This window comes from Struthio camelus, chromosome 6 (genome assembly GCF_040807025.1).
Source record: "Struthio camelus isolate bStrCam1 chromosome 6, bStrCam1.hap1, whole genome shotgun sequence".
NCBI lineage: Eukaryota > Metazoa > Chordata > Aves > Struthioniformes > Struthionidae > Struthio > Struthio camelus.
In genome coordinates this window covers 14,079,705-14,095,120 of record NC_090947.1, presented here as the reverse complement: position 1 = coordinate 14,095,120, position 15,416 = coordinate 14,079,705, and the positions used below count along the sequence as shown (strand labels likewise).

Genomic DNA, 15,416 nt, shown 5'->3' with positions numbered 1-15,416 from the left:
CAGAAGGTGGAACAGGTAGATCCTACTTGCAGCTCTGTTTTTTTGGTCATACTATGACCAAAGGTACAACGGTGGAAGGCAGGTGGAAGAACGAGGCTTTCAGGAGATCTGCATAATGCAAATCCCTTTATTACAAGTCTAGGTATGCAAATTGGAGAAATCAGCGCAGCACCAGCGCTGCATCAAACAGGGCTCTGCAGCTCTTGTATAGCAAACGCTGAAAGAAGGCTTATGCCTTTAATTCTGCCTGTGGGCAGTTGTTATTCCCAAGGCTGAGAGCTGTTCCTACAGTGTGCGCTGTACAGAGGCATGCGGAAGCCTGGTAAGCCTGACTGAGCAATTTTCCAGTTAAGGTGAAAACAATGTAATGCACAAAGCGATAATGATGGGAGAGACTGGATGAAACTCAATAATAAAAAAAAAAAGGTAAAAATAGATACTAGTTATTTTAAAAGCTAATGGATTCTTGCATCATTAGGTTATTTATGGCATTTTAACAAAATTTAATGATCATTGACTGCATTGTTTGGCTGACAAATATGTCTGAAAAGCAGCCTTCTTCTAACCATCAGTAGATGGCAGGAGATACCACTAAATCCAGTTGGGGATGGGAGCAAACCACAGAGTTTTTTCTGGCAGAATCCTTGGAAAATATGGCTTATAGGGTACTAGGCATTCATGCTGATGCCTGGAGAAAGTTATTTATGAATATAGATCTGAGTTAAAGCCTTTCACTGCACAACTTCCTGCGCGTTCTGGAGAGGCTAAAATAAATACTGAAACAGTGTAATGTTGGACAGAGCGCTTGCTCGGTGGAAGGGGCACCTAGAGATGTGATTCCTCAGGCACGTTGTGGCGATGAACTGGGTATGCTAATTGTGCTGAATGTATTCTCAGCGTTTCCTCTGAGCAGCATTTCTTCTGATTTCTTCTTCTTCTTCTTTGGAACAGCATCTGGAGGAATGGCGATAAACTGGGTGTGGTTAGAGAGATCGGATATTGTCAAGCTTTCCGTAAGATAGCACCAAAAGGAGCTGCTTGACAGGAAGAAAGGCTAATCTGTTTATTTAGAATAATATGTCACTGCTCCCAGGTCTGATCCAAAGCTGTTATCGTCAGGGAAAAGTACTCCTATGAACTTCAGTGGACTTCAATCAATCATCCCTGTGCTGATGTTTTCAAGCACAGTAAATTTCTTTTTATCTTCTATACTTGACATTTGCCTGGTAACAGGACTTCCTGCTGCAACGCAGATGTTTTTGTTGGTAATTTCTGGTACTTGGGTATATACAATGCCTTCATGATTTTCTCACATCCTGGAGATAAAAACACATGGAATATTTGTAGTCTGAACAGCAGTGATCCTTCCTCTTTTCTTCTGATGCAAAAACCAAAATGTTTTAATAATACTACCATGAAAATCAATACAAATTAATGACATAAGAATAATGCAAATGAGTTATCCTTTCCAGTCACTGAATGTTTAAACCCCTGAATATTCTGTGTTATTACTGTTATTACCTGATCTTTTGTTGCTGCTTTCTTTCAGACTGCAACTTCTCTCAAGTCATCAGAGCTTGAAAAATGTATTTGGTGAGTAAATTCACTTAAAAAAAAAATCACCAAGTCTGCCAGAGTTGACAACAAGGAAAGTATGCTGACGCTGTAAAATATGCAGGGTCAGAGGGGAGTGGACATATTTTAAAGGGAGAGACCTAAGCAAAACTGTTCTGTTTTTGCTCACTCTCCCTGGCTGGCTAAAGGAAGCCACGGTTGCGAAGACATTGGTATTTCTAAAGTGTTGCCATGATTTGCCTGTGTTGGTAAAAGATCCTACCCGGTTTTTGTTCATTCTCTCTCCCTGTTTCTGGCTGGGAGTCTGGTGCAGCCTGGGAGAAGCCGCCCGTTTTTGCCAGGGGTGGTGGCAGGGGCCGGGGGCACGGCGCGATGCCGGGCAGGATGAGCCCACTCTCGCGCCGCGGTGCTCAGGGAGACTGTCGCTCCCCCCGTAGCCGCCTTCAGAGAAAAGCCCCAGGAGCAGCCCTCCGTCCAGCCCTCGGTCCTGGCTCCGCGCTGCCCCAGCCCTTCCTCTGCCTGCCTTCCTGTGGAAGGAACAGCCCAACCCTGGCCAGCTCCAGCTGTGTCTCTTTCAAATACGTTTTTAGTTAAAATTTATGTTTTCTGCAGTTTTGATGAACTGCAGAAGAGTCTCAGCCTGGCTGTGGTCCCCATCGCTGGACAGACGTGCTGTCCAGCCCATCTTCGGTTTGCACTTTGGAGCCTTCTCCCCGAGGTGAAACTCCTGCCTCCCTTCTGCATCGAACTTCTCGACTGCGCCTGGCCCTCTTTGTGACGAGAAGGTAGACACTGTGTCTTCGTAATCTGAATAAAAAGCATTTTCTGACTCCTGTTTCGAACCGTCTGTAAAGATTCTGCCAATTTTTGAGTTTTTAAAACTTTGAGCCCTATATACATCCCAAGGAAAGCCTGTAAAGCCCCACTGCAACCAGTGCACGATACAAAGCGTGATTTCCTGGTTTTTCCTGTGCCGCAGTAAAGAAAATGCGGGGACAAGAGTTCTCAGTTAGCTGCCAGGCCCATCATCGCCCACCTGCAGGCTCTCCTCAGGGTCCCGATGGCTCCTGAGCTCTTGGGTTGCCTCTGCGCTCCCTGTGCTCCCCGCCATTCCCGGCAGTCGGGGTCGTTGGCTGGGAAGGTGGTCTGCGGGGAAGGTGAGAGGAGCTCGCCGGCGAGAAAGTGGCTCCCCGGTGGTAGGTACCTCTTCCAGCCAGACGCTGAATTCCAGCTGTTGATTTTTGACACCAGCTGTCAGCTTTGATAACATGTCACGTTTGTAACAAAGCTGTCAAGTTGGCCGAGTTGCCTGATATTTGAAGAGTCAGATCATTTTTATGCACTTTTTTTTTCATTTTATTGATTAGTTTGGAAGGGTAGCAGAGGAGTTGTTTTGCCAAGTTGCGGTGCAGGTTTTACTGGTGAGAAACTTTATAGAGGAAAACATTTTACATTTACTTAAAAAGAAGACGCATTAAACATTACATTTATCAGGGTCATCTGATGTAAGGCGAGTTCTTTTCATGCAAAATCAATGTGCGTGAATTATATGGACAGAAATTTGAGGTTAACTCACTCATTAGTCACATGATGCTCAGGATAATAAATGTTTTATGCCGGAACATTACTGATAATTTATTAGGCATGGAATAATAGGTAAAACAATATGACAGGAAAGGAAAGAGAGGGGAGTTAATTGGGGAAAGAAGAGCTGTAGGGACTGCACGTATCACCCTCAGCTGATTGAATTTCATGTCCAAGCTCCCATTGACTTTAAAGGTATCGTATGAGGCCCTCTAACTGGGAACTCAGGCGTGCAGAGAGGTGGTACATGAAGTGAGCCGTGCTGCGAGCGCCCAACAAGGAAGGGAGGACGCCTCCGAGGTGGCTGATGTCTGCTTCCAGGTGGGGCCAGAGGAGGGAGGAACCATGACTAGATGAGGAGAAAACAGAATACGCATGGGGATGTCAGAAATAACGCTGCTTTTATTGAAACAGAGACCAGAGGGTTAAGGAGCAGACCCAAATTGTTGTTACTGTGACTCTTGATTTGTGTTGGGCTATTACCTGGCACCTGGGGGAGCGGGTGCCTGCACTGTACAAGGTTTTGGTGGTGAAGGAGGCACCCGGTGTAGCACAGAGGCCAGAGGAAACGGCTTGGCACAGCGTTGCCCCTGCAATGACTGTTTTGCTTTGCTGCCAGCGGTTTCCTCCAATAACCTAGCGTGGCCTTGGCCCCCAGAGTCATCACTTGTGAACTGGTACCTCTCCTTTGCTTTACTGACTGGACAGAGAAAAATGGTCAGCGCTGGTCTGAAGAGTTTTTGAGATGCAGCATTTTAATTCAGCCCTAATTAAATATAGCTACCTGTTTTTCAGCCTTCGTGTGTGCTGGCCAGCTGAGTCATCCAGTTTGAGTCTGCAGCTAATGAGTGACTCAAAGAGGAGCAAAGCAGATGAAAGGTGGTTTCTTCTTGCTGGAGGGGATTCTCTGAGGGCTAACCTAGGGTCCCACTAACAGAGTCGCTCCTGCCAGCCTGCTCCTTCTATTTCAATGTAAGTACGTGGTATCAGTGAAATCTCTGCTTTTCAGTCACGTTTGATTGAAACTGGCCAAAAGCTTCTGGGGAGATGGAGGCCAGACAGGCCAATTCATTAAACACACATTGTGACTGAGTGAATTTTGTGTTAGTAAGCAGCCAGGCTAAAAACGCTGATGGGGTTTGTCTCAACAGAAGCCAGTTTCCTCCCTTGGCTGTAGGCTGCTCCTTCGAGCGGTGCCACGCTGAATCTGTCCCTCCGGTTGGAGTGCTCGCAGCTAGACCGATCATTTGAAGAGCTCAGCAGGGAAATCCACGTATCACCTGCTTGTTTGGAGGCTGATTCCAGCCACCTCTGTCAGCTTGCACTTTCAGCAATGCTAAAGTTACAAAATGAAAAGGTATTTTTTCCCCTCTTCACACTGAAAGTCAGGTTCTATTCTGGTTCGTTCCGATTTGTCCCTGAAGAGGAGGCATTAAGTGAGGTACAGAAAAATAGGCTGAAATTAGTCTGTCAATTCTTAACACTGGCTTTTGATTTTTTTTTTTTTTAAAGTAACTCTGTATATATGTTATGAGCCGGTTTCACTGGCAGCATCCCATTTATGTGGGGCTATAAAACAGTTATAGAAGAAACTTAACGGATTAGAGAAACAGTGACTGATTTACTTCGTTGCGTTGGGCACTAAGCAACCACTTTGGACCAGAGCAGATACCCCAACCGTGGTGATCATTAACTGCTTGTCTGAGAACTCTGCCTGTGCGGTGATATCTTATTTGACCTGTAAAAATCAATTATTAATACAGGCAGAAAGGGGATATTACGTCAGCTCTACTCGGCACGTTCAGGATTGTTGCAGGAATGGCTGCAGAAGAGATGCAGAGGAGGGGGTGCCTGCCTTCCGAGGTGCCTCTCAAACAGGTCCTCATTGCTCTGTTGTGAACTGGAGTTATGCGCAGGCGGAGCCACGTGGCTCTGCCGCTGAGAGAGGCCATACGTTCAGGTGCTGCCTGCGCTGCTGGACTCCCCAGCCTCCCTCCAGGACTTTTCTCTCTCACAGTGAGACTAAAGAGTCTCTCTGCTTGTTTCAGAGTAAGTCAGGTCAAAATGATAAACTGCTTCTCCAGGAGTACGTTTTGTCTCCAGTTCTCTGGTATGTGCTTTGTGACGCTGCAGCCAGGATTCGTGAGTTCGAGCCATGCCTAGCATGAAGAGTGTAATTAATTTGCCAGTGGTAGAAATATCCCAACAATGTTGAGGCCATGAATCCTAGAGCACTGTGTGTGTTTGGTTGTATTCCTCTCTGTGGATGACAGGTGGGACCTGTGCACGTGTCTTACAGCTGCGGGTGGCTCTGGCGCGTCTCATGCCTTTGCTCATGGTTGTGCAGCGTCTCTGACAGCTGGCCCTAACGCTGTGTGCCAGGCCTGATTTCTGTGGTCTTTTGGGGGCAGTGATAGAGGCCAGTAAATGGGGTGGATTATGGATGGCCTTCACCAAGAAAGCCAATAATTGTTAGAGGAAGCGTTTATGTGTATAGGAGCATGCTCTGGGCTAGCAGTCTTGAGATCAGAGCTGCACAGAGGCTGACAGAGGGGAGGGGAAGGGGTTGCCCATCACCAATGGGCAGCAGCAGCACCAGAGAGCATGGGCATGCAAACAGCACCAGAGACCGACTGAATTCGTCTCTGCAGCTGACTTTGAGAGGGAAATTTCAGGGGAGAAACGAAGTATGTCTCTGCTTTTGGAAGCTCTGTGAGCAACAAGTGCTCAAGAAAAGGGGACAGCGTGAGCCCGTGTAACAGACTTTCAGGAGTGCTGCGAAGAGAGGTGGGAAATGTGGGACAGGAACAGACCATAAGTAGGTCAGAAGAAGAAGTCTCTTGTCGCTTCACAGCTGCTGGGGTGAGGGAGATAACCAGGGAGGCTGCACGTGTGACAGCACGTATGCGGAATATTTAGTATGAGGTGATCAAGTGGAAAACTCATCAATGTATGAAATGGCTTCAGATGTGGGCAGTGCGTGGGCTGCGAGACTTCTGGTGAGAGAGGGAGGAGTCGATGCAAACAGAGCTGTGAAAGGCTGATTGACAGGTGCTGGTTTTGGAGAGAAGCAGCAGACACGCCAGAGCAGCCGCCAAGGAAGACGCAGCAGAAGGTGCACTTGTGGCGTGAACCTTTGGAAAGCTGAGAGAGCCTGCAGGGAAGCGCGGCTGGCGGAGGCTCCCGGCAGGGACGGCCACCCCCGTTTGTACTGCTTGGTCCCTGGGGCATGCAGGGGAGGAGCACATCGCCTCTTCCCTGCAAAGGTCCTACTCTGACCAGCTACCATCCAGCCCACTTCCTGACGGGGACAGCTGACAAGGGGCTGTGTCTTAGCTGGCTACTTAGTGTGAGAAAGAGTAACGGTCTTTGGAGAACGAATATATGAGAGTGGGAAATTTGGAGAGTCACTACTGGGAGAAATTTTAATATTTGGGGAACGAGAAAGATGAGGATGTCTGACAGGAAATGTATTATAATAAAAGAACATGAAACTGCAATTTTGCTCTCTTGTGCAAATGGTATCCAGTGGAACTTAATATGCAACGAAGAAATCCACTTCCACTTTGTCGGCCAGACTAAATCATGTTATGCACAGGAGACTTCCTTTTACTGTGTGCCAAATAGTAATAATTCTGTGCAGACTTGTAGACAAGTAAAAAAATAAGCCACATAAAAATACCGTATGTGCCAAGCATTTTCTGTGTATTTCCTCAGACATTTGAGGAGCACAATACTAAACTACGTTATTTCTTTGCAAAGCAAATGAAATTTATGTGAAAGGGAAAAAGAATAGTTTCCTTAGCTTAAGATAAAGGAGAATATTTCACCCGCCCAGTTGAACTTTCAGCAGCGTGGACAAAAGTGAGGTTAGGACAGCAGCAGATACAAATTGAACAGCATATGGCCAGTCAACTGGACTTGCCAATTTATTGCATCCATCTAGAGAATAAGTGGAGCACTGTGCAGGATAAACAAGTCCATTAATATCAGGATAATGGAGATATGGAGGTGATATTAAAAGGATATGAAAAACTGCTGAAATCTGCAGCATGGATCATGATTACCTACTGGAAACTAGCTTCTCTTTTGGAGCAGAGAGCCAACCTGATCCTCTCAACATCCTCCACCTGTCAGGCTTTTGTGGTGGGTGTGAGGATCTGCAAGGTTACCTGTGACCAGAGGACCAGAGTTTGAGAGATTTTTTTGCTGTTGTTGTGGAGAAAGCCCTTTCCAATAAAAGGATGGTTTTTTTTTGAAGTATGATTAAAAAGCTCACCTATATTTTTAATTTCTTCCAAAGGTGCCAGGTTCTTTTGAAGAAAATGCATTTTTTTTAGTTTCAGGAAATTGTACACGAAAACAGAATTATTTTCCCCTTTCATTTTTTGATATTTCTGGAAAAATGGGAGGAGGATTTCAGTCAAAGGCAGAGATACCCCATCTGTTTCCTCTTTCCTCCTCTACTAAGGGAGAGCAAAAATCAGAATGCTTTTAGAATTTGAGGCTGAGTACACATGGAGGCATTGCAGGATGTTTTTTATTATAATGTATTTTCAATGATTTACTATCTTTTGAAATTTCTGGAGGAGCGTTTAACAAAACCTTTTTGATGTGGACCGGGAAGGCAGTCTGCTTCTATGCCAACTGGCAGAGTGCTCCCATGTTGCTATACGGAATATTACTTGAGGTGTCGCCTCTTCCAAACAGAGGGAAGTTTTTTACTGTAAATGAGGGACTATGATCAGTATTATGCTAAAAAGGAATCTGCCCGTATTTGGCATGTTCCTCGGGGTTGTCATTATTGATAAAAAGCTGAAAGAAAAGATTTTACTATTTTGTAATCAAATTGTTTGGAAGAAGAAGATAATGAAATCACATTTAATGAAAGCAAATAGAACATTAACTATGTGAAAAGCAGGTGAATTTAAGAGATGTATTTTGTGCAGATAATGGCCAAGTCTCTGTTTTTTTTTATTCTGCAGACGTGCTACCATTTGATCCCTTGAATCTTTTATTTGGGATGAGCTACAATGGATCTGGAAACCAGAGAGCATCTTCCTCTCAATTGCTGAGGCGTTTGTCATGTTGTGTCATGCTACTTCATGTTGTTCAAATGGCATTGCAGGAGATAACAATGCCATGCAAAGCGAAGCGTTAAAAATATGACATGGCATGTCCAAAACAATACTTGCTTTTAGTAGATCAGTTATCCTTTAAAAGCTACTATTTAGATTTGTCCTTAGATAATTCAATAGCTCCCATCTCTGGTGGAAACAGTAACTCAGGTTGACATCATTCCTGATGAACAGCAACGATGGGACAAGACGGCATGAAAAGGGTGAAAGAATAGATGCTGGATGCATATCCCAGAGCTCTTTTTCACATACCTGGCCAAGGCGAGGCTCATGGGGCTAAGCGCAATCACAATGTAAGAACTAGGCAGACAGGATCTGTTGTGGACCAGCTGGCCTTGGTGATAGCATCTGCCCATTGCAGTGCTCTTGCTTTTTCCTTTTCCTGAAGCTTTTTATTTATCCTCAGGTCACTACTAGCGTGATTGTGTTAAGGTAATAGAAGAAGAAGAAAAAAACCCACATGCTAAGTTCATAGGTGTGGAAAGTTGTGTGAAATGGGTAAAAGAGGAATTGCTGAAATCAAATGATTAAAAAACAAGCAAGGATTTGAAGCTGGACCATCCTTCATCCGGTGTAAGTTGGCAAAGCTGCACTGATAAGCTAGCCTTTCTGCTTCCCTGGATACCTGATAATTGGAAAGCCTTTGAGAAGTGATGGTGCATCCCAGGTCTCCAGAGTTACTTCCTCTTCATGGAGAAGTATTTTGAAAAATGTTTGTTCTTGAGCTTGAAAAACAAAGTGAAAACAGAAATCTAGACGGGAACAGGTTTTGGGTATTTGACACTGTCTCCTCTCCCTCTCTCTCTCGTTCTCTTTCTTTCCTGCCATCCTCCTTGCTGTCTTGCATGTGCCCTGTACACACTGCTAACTATCTGTTCTTGATGGTAATTATATTCAGCAACTGAAAATATTTATTAATTTACTTTTATATAAAAAAGTTGCATATTTTTCAGTGCTGCCATTGAGGTTAGGAAAAAAAAAAAAGGAGGTTAAATCACGTACTGAGCATCCATGGTGTATAGTATTAATACCTTGTTTACTATTACACAGCTATTAAATGTTTTTATTCAAAATTATTGAATAAGCAGAAAGTCATCTACATAGGAAAAGGCTAAAATGTCAAGCTGCAAATGAGTTTGTTTACTCAGTGAGCACAGAGGAATTTAGCACCACGCTCCGTGTGCTGTCATATTCTAGGTTACAGATGGTGAACTCTTATTCAAATCAAAGCCATGAATGCAATGAACTTGCTTTCTAACTTAAGCACAGTTCACTAGGAGTTATTTACATGCATTGGCTACAGAATTGAACCCATGATACTATTCAGTGTTTCAGATAACCACTAGCTTGTGCCCTACAGCAGTCTGTAACTCACTCCAGTGCTGCATTCCTCCTCCTCCAGTTTTGATCGGACAGAATTTCCCAGTGCCAACTCCAGACCTGCTGAAAGACTGCAACAGCTCTGCAGCAAGTATATGCATTTCTGTGCAAAGATTTTTTTTTTTTTTTAGTGATGGATCTTTGACTGGTTAGCCCTGATTTCATCCATAGGCTCTCTACGGTGTTGCCAGGCTTCATGGAGGTCTCCTAAGCAATAACAGCAATCTAGGGTGGCATGCATGTAACGAAGATGCTCACTCTTAACTGTGAGAATGGGCGGTAAAGCGGCTGCACTGGGTGTCCTGTGCCACTAATGATTTTGCGAAAGTGAGTTTTGTTTTGCATGTGTCAAATGGGTTTGAGCAAAAGCTTGGAGGAATTTTTATGTTCTCTTTAGCAGCGGAATCAGTGTTGCAGTGAAAATGATGGCAGAGCCTTCTTCCACACTGGTTTCTTGCTGCGGCTCAAATCTGGATGCCCTTCATGAGCAGATCAGCCCTGAGATCTCTGCTCACGCTGCCAATGCAAAGATCTATTAATCCTTGTCAGAGGCGGGTATTCTGAGGAGGAAAACAGTGCATTAGGAACTGATCTGGACCTGCAAAACCATTTCATGTTCGTCACCAAGGAACTGTCAAAGAGCGATGACCTTGTCACTACTATGCAACTGAGATGGATGTGAAACAATGACCTGGATGTGTAAGACTCCATCCCATAACGAGTCCTCCAAACCAACCAGCTGCTGTGCCATTGCTTTTCAACTTGCTCTTGCTCTGATCACACACCCACACTGCTGCTTGAATAATGCCACAAGAATTTCTTATAAGTGGCATATAAATCAAAGGCAAATGTACCTATCCCCGTCTGTACAGTGCCAGCTGTAGCTCGGTCCTCAGATGCCATGGCTTCCTGTGCGGATGGCCTGCCGTCATGTCGACTCGTTTATTCTGCTCTTTGTTGCTAAGGAGGGGAAGCGGGGGGAGCTTGGCTGTCTAGGGGCACCTAGGGAGTACCTGGGCCTGTCTGCTATCCTATAGCTTTCCTCAGTGCAGGAATTTTTGGCAGTGCAGACCTATTACTGAAGGAACATCATCCCTCCAAAAACCAAAACCAAACCATTTTCTCTTCTGAATTTTCTGATGGCATTGCAAATTGCTGAAAGAAAGATTGAGCAAATCTATCTTCGTCTGGGGAGGGCTTTTTTTCCTAGCTCGTTTTCTTCACAGAATTACACTTTCTGGCTTCTTTGTTGTTTGCCAGGAGCAGTAGCCACAAATCCGATACTGAAAGGGAACGGCAGGACCATGGAAGGAGAAAAATGTGACTGAAGAAATAGAGCCTCAGGCTTGTTGGTTGGTTGGTTTTTTTTTTTTTTTTCAGATAAACTCCCTTTTATAACACCTGTAGAGACAAAAAAAAAAAAAAGATGTAATTGAAGTTATGCTTCAGTAAAGTGTGTTTTTAAAAAGTAGTAAATTAAAATTAAAAAACAAAAAGCCTAATTTTTAGCTGTTAGACATGTTTGCCCAACCTTGGAGGTTTGCTGGTAACTCTAGTTATGCTTCCTACCACTAAGTATTATAGGAAATATTTTGCAGTGTATTGCTTTGCAGTGCTACAGAGGGTTTTTTGCTTGCTTGTTTGTTTTTTTCTGAATGATCTCTAGGCATCTGAAGACACCCGAGTGGGTTAAGGCAAGTGAGATACTGTGGTATTATTCTAGATGTTATTTAGATTTTAATCCTCATGCACAGAAAGCAAAAAAGCCGACTGTTGTGAATTACTTAAACGTAACTCTAAGAAGAAATACAAACGGAAATACCTGCCTGTTTGGCTGACTAAAACAAACAGCTTCCTTGTGATGAAAAGTATCATTCAAGGAACTCAGAAAAATATCTTCTGCTGTTGGAAGCTAGCTGATTACAGAACTTATAGAAAAAAACAGCAAGCTAAATTCTGCATCTGAAACACACCTCTCTTTTCCATCCTCTCTTTTCTTAAATGCTGATAAACTTTTTTCCCCAGTATATCATCATATCAGTCTACGATTTCATTGAGTGCAGTAGAACATAATTCAAGACAGCACAATCTAAAGAGGCCGCATGCTTTAAAGATTTTTCTTTCCAGAGTCAACATTAATGGGTCAGACAGCAGGTAGCTACCTTCTGCAGTCAGTGTGGCTGAAAAGGACAGGCAAACAGGTAAGTGTCACTCTCCACCTGAATCATCTCTGAGTCATTTGCTGTATAAAAATGAAGTGATGAAAAAAAAAAAAAAAGTGCCTCCGGCCAGGTTGAGCTCAAGATATTTGCCACAGGGATGATGCAGGAGGTTTGCGGTGAGTTGCAGGGTAATTTGAGAAGTTAAGATCCAGATTAAAAAGAAAATAATCAAATTTTCTCCACTGAATAGGTTCAGCAAATATTTCCATGTCTTCTCCAGTTACTAAATATGGTAATATTTAGATAATTAGAGTTGAATGTAGGAGCATATGAAATGTCAGGTTGTAGGAGGTTAAAGAAGTCTTTTGAAGTCCAGCTGCCCGAATAATTTTCCTCTTGCAAAAATTTGATTGCCTTTAAAATAACCCTGTTTAGAATGCATTTACAGATCGTTATCTTGCTAGCTTACATCCTGTAATGAAATCTGGCCTGCTGTCATTCAGAGCCTGGTCGTGCGGGTTCAGCGTCGTCATCGCTCACACGCTGCTGTGGTATCGCAGCTCCATCTCACTTCCATTTCCTGACACCAACCATTTCCCTTCCTCGGTTTCTCCTTTTAAAGGACATCCAAATCATTTCAAGTGTTGAAATCCCTGTCTCGCCGAGATTGTTCTCGGCTGGTTGATTTCCTTTGCTTCACAGCTCCTAATTAGGAAAAGGTTAATTTTGTACCTTCCAGTACCTTCTGTCTTAGTTTTGCCTCAGATGTTATTCATTCTCCAGGTATCTTTCCCCCTTTTTCCTCCCCTTCATGTGAAAATGGCTTTTTGGGGGTTAGTCTGCTTCTGATGTCAATATTTTTGTCTGTTGCCTTGTATGTCTCCGTTTTAAAGCATCTTGCTAGCATCAGTTTTTGTGAAATCCGTCTAATTATTTTTTAGGTTTGAAGGATTTTTGCTTTTTAAGGGAAAACAGTAACACCTTCTGGGTTCTTTTCAGTTACATTAAAATAGATGGGAATTTCAAAACATGGTGGGAGGAAAGGTTTCGCAATCAGCAGTGTTAAGTATCTCAAGGAGCTGGCTGCTGTCCCTTGACACTTGCTTTGTAGTTAGTGGAGAATGGCGATCTTCTTCACAGGCATTTCAGAGCCTAATTTAAAGTGATTTGAATCACCTTTTAAAGAAATCTCTCCTTTGATTACAGACAGAGACTACCCAGGTAAGGAGAGATGTCTAAAATCTATTGTGTGTGCCCTCCTAAGAAAATTCTAAGTAAAAAATAACGTTTTAGAAAATGTCAAAAAACTCACCCTTTTTCAAAATATATATTTTAGGATGTGAGTTTTTGTTCTCCCACCAAAAGTATTCAGCATGATTTTGGCAGTTGATTGAATCAGTCTGTACTGGCAGCGGTCATCAAAGGCTATTCAGTCTATAATGTCACCAAATTATGCTGAGTATGTCCAGCTAAGTCAGGGCCCTAAGGTGCTCTTCTTTTACAATTATTTGCCCTTGTTTAATTTTCTGTGTGTGAGCAGTGCAGGGGAGTGCCATGGCACAATCAGTAAGCGGTGCTCTGGTGGGGGAGAGCCACCAAATCCTGACTGGTGTTGTCCTGCATCGTGACCAATGCATCAGTCAAAGCTTGGTCTCAGGGAGGACCTGGTGCTGGGTATTTGCTCTTTGTAAGTGATAGTCAGGGAGTCACTTCTGCCTTTCTGCCGCTCCCCTTCAGGAAATGGCTAGAAAAAGGAGTGCAAGAAAGTGGCAGGTTCCACACAAATGGTCCCCTGTCTGCACCAGACCCTCGCTCTGGCTTCTTTGCTCATTCAGTGTGTCCTGGGGTGAAAAAGCTCTTGAATACCACAAAATTTTGAATCCTGTCAAATCATGAAGTACTGCCTTTTGTGAGTCCAGCTGGGGAGAAGTTGGTCTGAATCCCTGTAATCTGTGTTTGATGGGGTCTCTGATTCAGTACAGCATGGTGTTTTTTATTTTGGTCAAGGATAGTATAGCGTGACATTATTGTTATTACTACTTCACTATGTTATGATTAATATGTTTTGTCATCAGAGACTGTCAATATGTACCAGGAAAAAAAAAAAAAAAACCCTCAAACCCTCATCCGGAAACGCTCACAAAATAAGTACATAGAGCAGCCAAAGGGCATGGGGATCTGGAAGGGTGAGTCTTGTTCACAAGAGGACTACATCTAGCATTTACAGGGACTTCACAGTTTCTAGTGTGTAACAGGAAGGCAATACTATTTTCATTAATGTGGATGAATATTTGTGAAGCTTTGGAAAGGTAATGTAGGGCACCTATGCAGTAGACTGTATACAAATACATCATGCATCCATTGACCTGACCTTTCATATTCTCATAATCTGATATTTAATGCACACAAAGCTCCAGCAGCCTGGAGTTCTAGCATGGGTGAGGTAAGGACAAAGGCAAGAGGTGCCTACACTGTCTGTCTGTTTTGGAAGAGGGTTGAAAGCTTTGCTGCTGAACACCTGTTTTTGAGATCTCTTAGTATTTCGTAGGGTTTTTTTTTTTTTTTTACTTTATCCAAATACTAGTGGATGGTAATATTGACATGGAGCATTTTTAATACTGGTGTTGCATACAGCAACATTTGCAAAGACATCCTTCCAAATCACTTTCTAGAGTTCACTCATAGAGAACAGGATAGAGGTGCACAAAGGAGTCATGAGGAATTGGGAGGAATGGGAAAGGCTTTAGAGAAACTTCAGAGCCTGAAATTTGAGCTAATTAAAAAGGAAGAGGCAAGAGAACTGCTGGCAGGTGCAGAGGGGAACAGTTTCCACTCTAATGAATCCCAGGTTACAGATGAACAGAAGTTGTCAGGAGGACATCAGAGAGAGAAGGAGAGGGAGGACAGATCATTGGCCTTGCTATTACTGCTACTCGCCATATGGGTGATCCCGTGTGTGCAGAGCCCCCGCGGAAGTCTCCGGGCTCGCCTTTCCCGGGACCAAGCCCAGTGCATGGAAGAGATCCTGATGTGAGTGCTGGAGCCATAACCGGTAAGTGTTAGTTACGGGAGCCCCATGATGTATTCACCTCTCCTGGTGACTGGTTGGGGTAGGTATGCCAAAAGCTGGTGCTGTAAGTGCACTTTGCCCTTCCTGCCCTGCACCTTGGACAGCCCTGCTTATACCTGGTGCAGGACTGAGGCCAAGGTGTGTAATGCAGCAGTGGAACAAATCCATGATGCATCCTAAAATCAGAGAGACTAGTACATGCTGTATGATGAAAAAGCTGTAGAGCCAAGAGCTGTCCGAAGCCACCAGGGCTGCTATTGTGGGTTGTCCTACACACAAGAGGTGCATCATCGATCTTTCCCAGTGACTTCTGAGAACTGACACCTGGGGAGGCTGTGCAGCAGGATATGAAGGTAAGAGGGAGTTGATGAGGGGGCAGACGTGTATTTTAGCAGCTGTTGGCATGACATGTGGTGATGTCAAAGGTCTGTGGCTGGCTGCACCTCGGGGTCCTCTTGGGCACTTGGAGTGTACCTCTTGTCCAGGGCTAGTCTCTGGCAGCATGTG

General features: G+C 44.0%; 1 protein-coding gene across 2 annotated transcripts in view; it reads left to right on the top strand.

Moving 5' to 3' along the window:
• NABP1 (nucleic acid binding protein 1) overlaps nt 1-2,370 on the top strand; it is a 75,436-nt gene extending 73,066 nt beyond the window's left edge. For both annotated transcript variants that reach the window (XM_068948287.1, XM_068948286.1), the window contains exons 7-8: nt 1,550-1,593; nt 2,188-2,370. In XM_068948287.1, the coding sequence (XP_068804388.1) occupies nt 1,550-1,593; nt 2,188-2,297 (154 nt within the window). In that variant the 3' untranslated portion in view covers nt 2,298-2,370. The remainder of the gene's footprint in view (nt 1-1,549; nt 1,594-2,187) is intronic.
• The last annotated feature ends 13,046 nt before the right edge of the window (nt 2,371-15,416 follow it).